Source organism: Centropristis striata, chromosome 24 (genome assembly GCF_030273125.1).
Source record: "Centropristis striata isolate RG_2023a ecotype Rhode Island chromosome 24, C.striata_1.0, whole genome shotgun sequence".
NCBI classification, from domain to species: domain Eukaryota; kingdom Metazoa; phylum Chordata; class Actinopteri; order Perciformes; family Serranidae; genus Centropristis; species Centropristis striata.
The window spans coordinates 21,717,390-21,730,404 of record NC_081540.1 but is presented as its reverse complement, the minus strand read 5'-3'; the positions used below and the strand labels follow the sequence as shown (position 1 = coordinate 21,730,404).

General features: G+C 35.0%; 1 protein-coding gene across 1 annotated transcript in view; it reads left to right on the top strand.

The window, feature by feature from the left end:
* Positions 1 to 13,015, top strand: part of stk11ip (serine/threonine kinase 11 interacting protein) — an 82,303-nt gene that overhangs the window by 14,030 nt on the left and 55,258 nt on the right. Inside the window, 6 exon segments of the mRNA XM_059327641.1 lie at positions 622 to 663; positions 2,832 to 2,999; positions 5,247 to 5,334; positions 7,224 to 7,715; positions 8,906 to 9,117; positions 10,931 to 11,041. Coding sequence (XP_059183624.1) covers positions 622 to 663; positions 2,832 to 2,999; positions 5,247 to 5,334; positions 7,224 to 7,715; positions 8,906 to 9,117; positions 10,931 to 11,041 — 1,113 coding nt within the window.

Sequence of the window (13,015 nt, the reverse complement as noted above, 5' to 3'; positions counted from 1 at the left end):
GATGATAGGACATGCCATGTCTCTGAAAAATCTCTCCAAGTGGGAGGAGATACATTGCAAAAAGGATAGGTCCCAGGATAGATCCCTGGGGGACCCCACAATGAAGTGGGGTAGAGGATGAAGTGGAGTCCCCCAGGGATCTATCCTGGGACCTCTCCTTTTTGCAATGTATCTACTCCCACTTGGAGAGACCTGTCTGACCGGTGGGTATAAAAGAGTCCTACATTGACATTTGTCTTGTGAAAGCTTACAGTAAGTAGTAGGAAACAGCAGCCCAAGACAAAGGGAGTTTATATAATGTCCTCGTCTTTAAAACACAAGTTCGTTGGAAGCTGTTCAGTTTCTAAAATAAGCTTAAAACATACTGTTCCATTTATAGCAGCTGTTGGCTCATCTTTGTATCAACAAAGGCATTATACTGTATGTGTTGATTTATCTGAGAGCACAGCCTCTCTAAACACAATCATTCCCAAACAGCTTCCTCTCTACCTCTGGGAACTCACATTGTTTCTACATGCCACACTCTCACTGCTTAGTGCTCTCCTGTCATACTGGGTTGAAAATATGGCTGCAGAAGTGATTGAGAAATTTATTTTAAGACATAACCACTTTTTTTTCCAGCTTAAACTTGATGGAACCCCGCTGTCTTCGTCTGAGTTATCAGTAAGTTCCTCTTTTTTTTGTTTTATAGGTACATCACAGTTCCTATTTTTTAACAGATACTCATACAGATGAACAACCGAGGAAAGAAATAACATAATGTTAAGATGGAAATCAGACTTCCAAATAAATCCCCTCACCCTCCAGTTGGTTCATTTTTACAGAACAAAGTGTTTAGTAGAATATAGTGTACACCAAAAAAATATGTTATGCTTTAATTCACCAATATGATGCTACAGAAGTACAGTTGGATACAAAATGATGAACATTCAATTCAATAGAACAGCATTTGAATGCTTGGTTCGGGCTCAAAGCCTGATTTTCGGGACTCGTGACATGACTCGCACTCTGGTGACTCAAAGTCAGACTTGTGCATTCTGGCGCACAATGACTCGGACTTGCATTTAGATGGCTTGGACTTGTGACTCGGACATCAGGTAATGATGACTCAACTCAGACTGTTCTTGGTGACTTGAATTTGAACACTGGGGACTTGGGACTTTGTTTCAGACTCAAACTCAGGTAGTGATGACTCGACTTAGACTCTGCTTGGTGACTCAAATTTGGACTCAGACTTGAACACTGGGGACTAGGGACTCGGACTCAAACTCAGCTAATGGTGACTCTTCTTGGTGACTTAGACTTGGACTAAGACTTGAACAGTGGAGACTTGGGACTCGGACTCAATCTCTGGTAGTGATGACTCGACTTAGACTCTGCTTGGTGACTCAGATTTGGACTCGGACTTGAACACTGGAGACTTGGGATTTGGACTGAAACTCAGGTAATGATGACTCGATTTGCACTCAAACTCAGGTAATGATGACTGGACTCGGACTCTGCTTGGTAACATGGACTCAGACTTGAACACTGGGGACTTGGGACTCGGACTCAAAGTCAAGTAATGGTGACTCTTCTTGGTGACTTAGACTTGGACTAAGACTTGAACACTAGAGACTTGGGACTCAGACTCAAACTCTGGTAATGATGACTCGACTCGGACTCTGCTTGATGACTCGGACTTGGACTCGGACTTGAACAATGGAGACTTGGGATTTGGACTCAAACTCAGGTAATGATGACTCGACTCAGACTCTGCTTGGTGACATGGACTCGGACTTGAACAATGGAGACTTAGGACTTGGACTCAAAGTCAAGTAATGGTGACTCTTCTTGGTGACTTAGACTTGGACTAAGACTTGAACAGTGGAGACTTGGGACTCGGACTCAAACTCAGGTAATGATGACTCGACTCGGATTGTTCTTGGTGACTCAGATTTGGACTCGGACTTGAACACTGGAGACTTGGGATTTGGACAGAAACTCAGGTAATGATGACTGGACTCGGACTCTGCTTGGTTACATGGACTCAGACTTGAACACTGGGGACTTAGGACTTGGACTCAAACTCAAGTAATGGTGACTCTTCTTGGTGACTTAGACTTGGACTAAGACTTGAACAGTGGAGACTTGGGACTCGGACTCAAACTTCGGGTAATGATGACTCGACTTGGATTGTTCTTGGTGACTCAGGTTTGGACTCGGACTTGAACACAGGGGACTTGGGACTCGGACTCAAAGTCAAGTAATGGTGACTCTTCTTGGTGACTTAGACTTGGACTCTGACTTGAACACTGGGGACTTGGGACTCGGACTCAAAGTCAAGTAATGGTGACTCTTCTTGGTGACTTAGACTTGGACTAAGACTTGAACACTGGGGACTTGGGACTCGGACTCAAACTTAGGTAATGATGACTTAACTCAGACTCTGCTTAATGACTTAGACTTGGACTCGGACTTGAACAATGGAGACTTAGGACTCGGACTCAAACTCAAGTAATGGTGACTCTGCTTGATGACTCAGACTTGGACTCGGACTTGAACAATGGAGACTTAGGACTCGGACTCAAACTCAAGTAATGGTGACTCTGCTTGATGACTCGGACTTGGACTCGGACTTGAACACTGGGGACTTGGGAATCAAACTCAGCTATTGGTGACTCTACTCAGCTTCTTCTTTAGCGACTCGGAGTTTGACTCTGACACTTTTTTTACTGCCTTTGATGATAATGTTCTGTTGCATTTCAGTAATCTATAATATCCAATGAGTCATATTTTTAGTTTTCTTCTGAGTCAATAATCGTCTAATATTGGAGCACTCTGTTCTGCAGGTTCTGCCAAGACCAGGCCAGCTGAGGGTCCCGGTCCAGTCCGCCCCTCCAGCTGCTGTGTCAGCAGAACGCAGTCAGCAGGACGTGTCGAGTGGCGCCGGCGAGCTGAGCGACAGCATGTCGGTCGGAGACGTGGCAGTCTCACACATCCGGAGGAAGAAATCCAAAGTAAGAGAGCTGCTGCTAACAGTTTAAGTGTTTAAAATGGAACAGAAGTTAATCTTCATTTTTGATTCCAAAGATGATGAAAACAAGATAACTGAGATGACCGTTATTGGTAATGATGTTACTGTCGGAAATATGTTGATTATAGTTTATCAAAATTATGAATATATTCAGTATTTTTCACTATTGTGGCAGTGCACTACAACATATTTTATCTAATTTATTTTGGTCTAATTTATTTTATATATTGAATATATGTCTAGTATCTTTCACAAGGCTGTAACAGTGCACTACGGCATAATTTATCTAATTTATTTTATTTATTAAATGTATGTTTAGTATTTTTTACTATTGTGGCAGTGCACTACAACATATTTTATCTAATTTATTTTTATTAATTAAATTTATGTTTAGTATTTTTTGCTATTGTGGCAGTGCACTACAACATATTTTATGTAATTTATTTTGGTCTAATTTATTTTTATTTATTGAATATATGTCTAGTATCTTTCACAAGGTTGAAGCTGTGCACTACAGCATAATTTATCTAATTTATTTTTATTTATTAAATATAAGTTTAGTATTTTTTACTATTGTGGCAGTGCACTACAGCATATTTTATCCAATTTATTTTTATTTATTAAATATAAGTTTATTATTGTTTACTATTGTGGCAGTGCACTACAGCATAATTTATCTAATTTATTTTTATTTATTAAATATAAGTTTAGTATTGTTTAATATTGTGGCAGTGCACTACAGCATATTTTGTCTAATTTATTTTTATTTATTAAATATATGTTTAGTATTTTTTGCTATTGTGGCAGTGCACTACAGCATATTTTATCCAATTTATTTTTATTTATTAAATTTATGTTTAGTATTTTTTGCTATTATGGCAGTGCACTACAGCATATTTTATCCAATTTATTTTTATTTATTAAATATATGTTTAGTATTTTTTGCTATTATGGCAGTGCACTACAGCATATTTTGTCTAATTTATTTTTATTTATTAAATATATGTTTAGTGTTTTTACTATTGTGGCAGTGCACTACAGCATATTTTATCCAATTTATTTTTATTTATTAAATTTATGTTTAGTATTTTTTACTATTGTGGCAGTGCTCTCCAGCATATTTTGTCTAATTTATTTGTATTTATTAAATATATGTTTAGTATTTTTTGCTATTATGGCAGTGCACTACAGCATATTTTGTCTAATTTATTTTTATTTATTAAATATGTTTAGTGTTTTTACTATTGTGGCAGTGCACTACAGCATATTTTATCCAATTTATTTTTATTTATTAAATATAAGTTTAGTATTGTTTACTATTGTGGCAGTGCACTACAGCATATTTTATCCAATTTATTTTTATTTATTAAATATATGTTTAGTGTTTTTACTATTGTGGCAGTGCACTACAGCATATTTTATCTAATTTATTTTTATTTATTAAATATAAGTTTAGTATTGTTTACTATTGTGGCAGTGCACTACAGCATATTTTATCCAATTTATTTTTATTTATTAAATATATGTTTAGTGTTTTTTACTATTGTGGCAGTGCACTACAGCATATTTTGTCTCATTTATTTTTATTTATTAAATATATGTTTAGTGTTTTTACTATTGTGGCAGTGCACTACAGCATATTTTATCCAATTTATTTTTATTTATTAAATATAAGTTTAGTATTGTTTACTATTGTGGCAGTGCACTACAGCATATTTTATCCAATTTATTTTTATTTATTAAATATAAGTTTAGTATTGTTTACTATTGTGGCAGTGCTCTACAACATAATTTATCTAATTTATTTTAATTTATTAAATATAATTTTAGTATTTTTTGCTTGTGTGGCAGTGCACTACAGCATATTTTGTCTAATTTATTTTTATTTATTAAATTTATGCTGCTTTTTTCGTGCTCTCGCATAACTGATCTGATTTATTTGCTCTTATTAATTTTTATTTATTATTTTATATGTATTACTTAAATGTGTGTGTATAAATATATATATTTTTTAATTCAATTTTATTTTATTTTTTATTTAGTTCATCTATTTTTTTTTTCCACCATTATTTTTGTTTATTTTTAATAGGTGAAAAAATGAATGAATGAATGTTTTTTTTCCAAAGTCAATGAGTAATAACATGAAATTATCATCTCAATATTGACTTAAATATTTAATTTAATTTAATTTATTTTTATTTATTTTAATATTTGTCTTGTGGTGTTCCAGGGTAAGGTGAAAGTGAGAAGGGCCAGCATATCAGAGCCCACTGCCAGTGATACAGACTACGACCCCAGACCACTTTCCTCCTCACAGAGTAAGTTATAAAACCGTCCATCCAATGCCATTACATATTTGTGTAATATCATATCAAATATCATCACCCTGTTAAAATAATCGCCTAACTCATTGTTTCAAATTTTGCAGGAAACACAAAAAACTTCACCAAAAGTGTAAAATATGACATTTATTGATCATTTCACTCAAAAAGGATGTAACAAAGGATGGCTATTGGCATAGTAATAACACTGTGTAAATTATGTAACTTAAGATAAATCATTTTTTGTCAGAATAGTTTTTTTTGCCTAAATCATCTCCTCATTGCCACCTATGGTAAAATCTCCTCCATCCTCAGTTGATCAGATCATGTGATTTTACCCCTTTAAGATAATGGCCTATGTCAAGTGTGTGACTTAAGCAGATTTATTATGCCTAAGTCAAAATAAAATGTGACTTAGGCAATTTTTTGAACATGCCTTTGTGACTTAAGCAAGATATGGTAACACTTTATTTTGAAGGTGTCTACATAAGAGTGACACAAGCCTGTCAGAAACATGACATGACAAGTATCATGAGCATTAATGTTACTTCAAAGTGTCATTAATGTTCATGACACATCCCATGTCATGTTTATAACACGCTCATGGCACTCTTATGTAGACACCTTCAAAATAAAGTGTTACCATATCTTGCTTAAGTCACAAAGGCATGTTCAAAAAATTGCCTAAGTCACATTTTATTTTGACTTAGGCATAATAAATCCACATAAGTCACACACTTGACATAGGCCATTATCTTAAAGGGGTAAAATCACATGATCTGATCAACTGAGGATGTAGGTGATTTTACCATAGGTGGCAATGAGGAGATGATTTAGGCAAAAAAACAATTTTGACAAAAAATTATTTAGGCGATTATTTTAACTAGGGGTGGGCGATATGGCCCTAAAAGAATATCACGATATTGAAGGTTAATTTTGCGATAACGATATTGTTGACGATATTCGGAAATACTTAAAAAGATATAGAAAATATGTTGTTTTTTTAGTCTGTATAAATATTTAAAAATCTAAAATGTAGTGTGAAGTGCAAATCTCAACTTTTGCCAAATACAAAAAAATTTACTCTTGACTCTTGAGTATGAGAAAATAATAAAAATAACCATTTAGGAGTTCTGGGGGCATATTTTAATGACATTTTGTAAAGGAGAATAAAGGTTCTTGTATGTTTTATTTAAGGCATCTTATTTTGACAGTATTCTTGTAAACTCTGTGGTGGATTCTGTTAACACACTGTGCTCTTATTTTGAAAGCCGCATGTATTTAGCAAAAGGGATTAAGTAGCTTTTTGTGATTAAAACAACTTTAACCACTACATCAAGAAGTAAGAACGTTGCCAATATCATGATATGCATTTTTTTTAACCATAAAAAAATAAACAAACTGAGCAACAAATTGCACAAAAATACCAGATGTAGCAAAAATGATATGCAGGTTCCACGAGTGGATCAGTCATTGCTGCATTAAAAAACTTCATATCTGCAGATGTATGATGTTGTGTTATATGGAAAAAATATGTATTTTGCATGGTTGAGGAAAAAGGAAAAGTCAAAGTCTTAAAAGGTTAAAAATGTTAGGGTTTATATGTTTTTGTTAGTTCGAGAAAAACAAACTTTGTGAGCAACAAAATGCACAAAAAGACCTGATGTATCAAATATGATACAAATTAGAATTCATATATGCAATTTATTTATTTCTTAAAATTCGTCAGCAGGTTAATAAGCACTCGGTTTTTACAAAAATTGAATTTTCTGGCAATTATTTCATGGTTCAGGCTTTATAGGGTTAAATTCACCCCCTTCTCTTCTTCACTGTTATGATATTATCCTAATTGAGTTTTAACATAAATGTGTGTTTTCCTCCACTAGACATCGTCCTCCCCCACAAGCAGGAGATAGAGCGCATGTCCAGCTTCAGGGACCAGCTGGGGGAGGACTGGCTGAGGTACCAGCACCACCTGGATGGATCTCCTCCCTCCACCAACACCAACCAGCCTCCTGAACCTCCTCCGCCTCTAACCAACGGCCTCAACGCCGCCACGCGGCCCTCCTCCAGCCCCGGACTCCAGCCGTCCCCGTTGGATCCAGGAGTCCCGGAGGTCCCGGAGGTCCTCCCCCCGCCGCTGCTCTCCTCCGAGCCCAGGTTGGAGGCGTCGGTGGAGGCGGAGCAGGAGACGGAGTCCACCCTGCAGTGGCCCGGCCACAGCTCCCTGTCCACCCTGGAGGACAGCGTGGTGGACGGGCTGGTGGCGAGCCAGGACGGGGCCGAGTCCCCGGAGCCCAGTCCGGAGTCCCAGAGGTCGGCCCGGAGGGGGAGCGGAGACACCAAAGAAGAAGAAGAGGAGGAGGAGGAGCTGGGAGGTAAGGTGGAAAAATCAATACAGCAGAGTAGGGCTGGGCGATATGGACCACAAGTCATGTCCCGAAAAGGATGTGAACCCTTTGACATTACCTATAGTCCGGCGGTTTAGGACCAGATTTAAGAATAAAGGGGACACGTCGGACAAAAGCACCACATTTTTTCCACATGCTCTCTATCACCATAGGTTTCCATTTTTGGTAGGAGCCAATTCATCAAGATTGCAGATCGGAGATGGCAGCCATATAAAATCTATGAGAACCAGTACATCTTCTAAGCCACTTAGAAGATCAATCTTAGTGTCAAAATATACATTTTCTGGGTCAAAGAATAATTTAAAGCTACTGAGAATATCACTAGATGATCAAATAGATATGTTCATTTTGGCCATGTATTTACATAATTATTAGATTCCAAAAATTTTCAGCTCAGGATTCTCTGCTGCAGCACTTGAAGCGAGTTGCCTACCAGTCTGGGTGAAAATGAACATTTCTATTTGATCAAATAATCATCTGGTGATATTCTCAACAGCTTTAAATGATTCTTTGACCCAGAAAATGTAGATTTTGACACCAAGATTGACCTTCTGAGTGGCTTGGAAGATGTATTGGTTCTCATAGACTTTATATGGGTGCCATCTCGGATCGGCCATCTTGATGAAGTGGCTCCTACCAAAAATTGAAACCTCACCTTGATATGAAAGTTTAATGTGAGTTTTATATGAATGGCACTTTACCGTGTTGTGTGTGGAAGGTCCCTTTAATTACTTTTTTTGGTAATTTTGTGTCTTTTTAAAATATTTTTCTGTCTTTTTTAAAATAATTTTGTGTCTTTTTTGGTAATTCTGTGTCCTTTCTTGGTAATTTTGTGTCTTTTTAGTCATTTTGTGTCTTTTTAAAATAATTGTGTGTCTTTTTTAAAATAATTTTGTGGTTTTTCTCTGTCATTTTGTGTCTTTTTTAAGTAATTTAGTTTTTTTCTGTCATTTTGTGTCTTTTTTTTGTAATTTTGTGTCTTTTTTGGTCATTTTGATACTGCCTCCAGCAGCCCCGAGGTAATCCACCATGCAAAATGCTTAAAATCACAATAATATTGTATTGTGACTCAAGTATCGGGGTTGTAAAAACCGTATCTCTGCTGATTCCCACCTCTAATAATTCTCCTGTCTTCTCTCCTGTTATTTCCTCCCTAGTGGACCTGTGTCACCCTCTCCTCGTGGGAGTCTTATCTGAGGAGGAAGACAGCGAGGGCGGGGAGAGGAGGAGCAGGAGGAGGGAGGTGTTCCTGCGGATCAAACCGGGCCTGGTGCTGGAGGTGGACGTGCACCGCGGCCGGGAGAGATGCCGCCTGGAGCTGGGCAGCCTGGCCCGGGTGGAGAGCACCGAGGCCTCCTGGAGCCGAGGGGTGAGGGCCGGAGAGGGAGGTGGAGGGAGAGAGAGATTAGCTGGGAGGGTCTGGGATTTAAAGGGATAGTTCTAGTTTTTTTTTTTTTTTTTGGGGGGGGGGGTGAGGTATTTATCCATAGTTGGGCAGCGTTCAGACTGCAGGAAAATCTGATTCAAATCAGATTCCTACTCAAATCCGAATTTTAGGGCTGACTGTCCACACTGTTTTTAGCAAGTGTCCAAATCAGATATGGCTCTGTTCAGACTGGGCCACATTATTGACTGATCTGACAGGTTGCCATAGTAACGGCGTCACATCGTCTGACGTTGTTACGGTGGCAATTTTGTGTCTTTTTTTGGTGATTCTCTGTCCTTTCTTGGTAATTTTGTGTCTTTTTTTTCTGTTATTTTGTGTCTTTTTTAAAAATAATTTTGTGTCTTTTTTTTGGTTATTCTGTGTCTGTCCTTTCTTGGTAATTTTGTGTCTTTTTTTTTTACATAATTTTGTGTCTTTTTTTAAATCATTTTGTGTCTTTTTTTAAATAATTTTGTGTGCGTTTTTTAAATTATATTTATTGGGTTTTTAGAATTAACATGACACATACATTAAAAAATAAAAATAAAAAAATATTTTATTTTTATTTTTTAAATAAAATAAATATAAAAAATTAAAATAGCCTAATAAATAAAATATCTTTTTCCGAAAAAATATTTTTATCTTAGAAAAGAATAATGAACATTACAAAAGAACTCACTATGACAAACCCTAGTAAGGGCAGCATTTATATATAAAGAAAGGAAAAAAATTGAGCTTTATCGATTTACTTTTTTCTTGTAAATCTGCAACTTTTTCCGTGCAGATTTGCCGCTTTAAATCTCATAAATCTGTGACTTTTTTTCTTGTAGATTTGCCACTTTAATCTAGTAAATTTGCAACTTTTTTCTCAAAATATTGATGATATCCACTGAAGTTACCAAATATACACTACTGGTCAAAAGTTTTAGAACACCCATATTTTTCCAGTTTTTTATTGAAATTCAAGCAGTTCAAGTCAAATGAACAGCTTGAAAGGGTCCAAAGGTAAGTGGTGAACTGCCAGACGTAAATAAAAAAAGGTAAGCTTAACCAAAACTGAAAAATAATGTACATTTCAGAATTATACAAGTAGGCCTTTTTCAGGGAACAAGAAATGGGTTAACAACTTAACTCTATGGAGTCTTGGGCTATTTTGTCCATTTTTGAAGTCTTTTCATGTCTTTGTAAGTCATTTTGTGTCTTTTTTTGGTCATTTTGTGTCTTTTTTTAGTCATTTTGTGTCTTTTTTGGTCATTTTGTGTCTTTTTTTAGTCCTTTAGTCCAACATAAAATGTGATTTTGAATCTTTTTTTTACTTTCATAACACTATCATGCTCAATAAAGAATTTTAAATGTTGCAAATGTGCATTAATTTCAGAGTACACTGAGACATTAAACTGCATAATTTTCAATTAAATTCTAGAAAAGTTGGTGTGTTCTAAAACTTTTGACCAGTAGTGTGTGTGATATGGTCTAATTCCATATCACATTTAAAAATATATCAATATATCGCCCAGCCCTACAGCATAGTATCGCGATATTTTGTGTGGCGATGTTATATCGATTCATGGCCACAGAGTATCAATATTTAGTGTTCCGCATGTATGGACAATGGAGTCTGGGAGCTTTGAAGAAAAATTCAAACTATCCCTTTAAGAGAAACATCTGATGCCTTTTTTAATCCATCAGTTTCCTGAACGTACAAGTTTAAAGAAAAATATTTTCAATAAGTTGTGTATTTCTTCCTTTTCCTCAGGAGACGGAGGAGAAGCTCCCAGCTGTGGAGCTCCTGTTCGACTACATCAACAGGGAGAAAAGGAGGAGGTGCTACGTCCTGCTGGACGACCACCCACAGGAGGCCCTGCAGGTCAGCAACACACACACACACACACACACACACACACTGGAGGCCTTTTATTAGAACATCAATCAATCAATCAGACTTTATTCCTATAGCACTTTTCATACAAGAGAGATGCTACACAGAGCGCTTTACATCAAAAAGGAGGAGGCAGGTTAGAAATAAATTAGATAAAAAATAAAGTAAGATGAGGTAAAATTAAATAAGATAAAAAGATATATATAATAATAATAAAAAATAATTAAAAAAAGTCAATAATAACAATGGAAAGAAAAAAATAAATTAAGTAAATTAAATAAATTAAAAAGCTAGATAAAAAAGATAAAACAATAAAAAAAATAAAGAAATCGAGCATTATAATATATATATATATATATATATATATATATAAAATGTATTTTATCATGCTCTAATAATAGTGGAAAGTAAAAAAAAATATATATATATAATAAAATGCTAGATAAAAAACATAAAACAATGAATAATTACTTAATTAAGAAATAGAGCATGATAAAATGTAAATAATATATATAATAGATTTTATCATGCTCTAATAATAACAATGGAAAGTAAAAAAAAAAATTATATATATACCGTATATAAAATAAAATGCTAGATAAAAGAGATAAAACAAATAAATAATTAAGAAATAGAGCATGATAAAATATAAATAAAGATGTATTTTATCATGCTCAAATAATAACAATGGAAAGTAAAAAAAAAAAAAAAAAAAAAAAATATATATATATATATATATATTTATATAAAATAAAATGCTAGATAAAAAAGATAAAACAATAAATAAATAATTAAGAAATAGAGCATGATAATATAGAAATAGACTAATAAATAGTAGCAAAAAATAAATAAATAAAAGAGAAGATGCATGAGCAGAAAAATCTCTAAAAATGGTTCAGGTAAAAGCCAAATTAAACAGACAAGCCTTCAGTTTGCTCTTAAAAATATGATAACATGAGACAACTTGTGTCTTGTAACATGACGCACAACATCACAATCCTGCAAAAAAAGAGTCAGAAACAGAGATTATCATCTGCAGAAGGACAGATAGTGAAGCTCGTGCAACAACCTCCACGCACGACTTCCTAAACGTCCTGCACGAGTCGGATCACGCTCTCAGAGCTGCTCCCTGTGTTTTTATATGTGACGCCTCCATGCAGCAGCACACTCTGTACCATGTTTACTACCTTGTTTATCACTTTTGTCCGCGTACATTGTGCAACGTCAGATCCGTGCCACGGTGTAATTTTAACTCAGGAAGCTGACACCGATTCCAGTATTTCCCTTCAGATTTGCGGTTAGGAGTCAGGGACTTGTGAATTATGTCATATAAACAAACACAGAGCTAAAGTGAAGAGAATCAAACCATAATAAACACATTCAGCTTCACCACGGCTGCTTTAAAAAACACCATGTGGGTGATTCTCATCAACATGCTGCAGCTCATAGCAAAAATTCAACAGCATTGAATACATATTTTCTTTTTCACCATGTAAACCAGGGGTGTCAAACTCAAATACACAATGGGCCAAAATGTAAAACTTGAATAAAATGGCGGGCCAACATTGAACAAATAAACCTTTTAATATATACCAAACATGTTTTGCTTTAACATTAAATATGGAACCAGCAACACTTATAAACATACAATATATAACTAAATAGTGCAGACATGCAAAATCTAATTTCAAATAAAAAACACATCAATGTCATTAATTTATTAAATAAAGATTAAATAAAAAATCGCACTATTAAAGTCACTGTTTAATATGAATGTATAATCTATTTACATTTTTTAGGTATTATTATTATTATTATTATTATTATTATTATTATTATTTTTATATTAGGTATTATTATTATAGTATATTATAGTATTTTTAGGTATTTTCTGACATTTTTAGAGACACTGTGAGCAAAATTTATTACTGTAACAACGAAAGGTTTTTTTTGTTTTTTTTC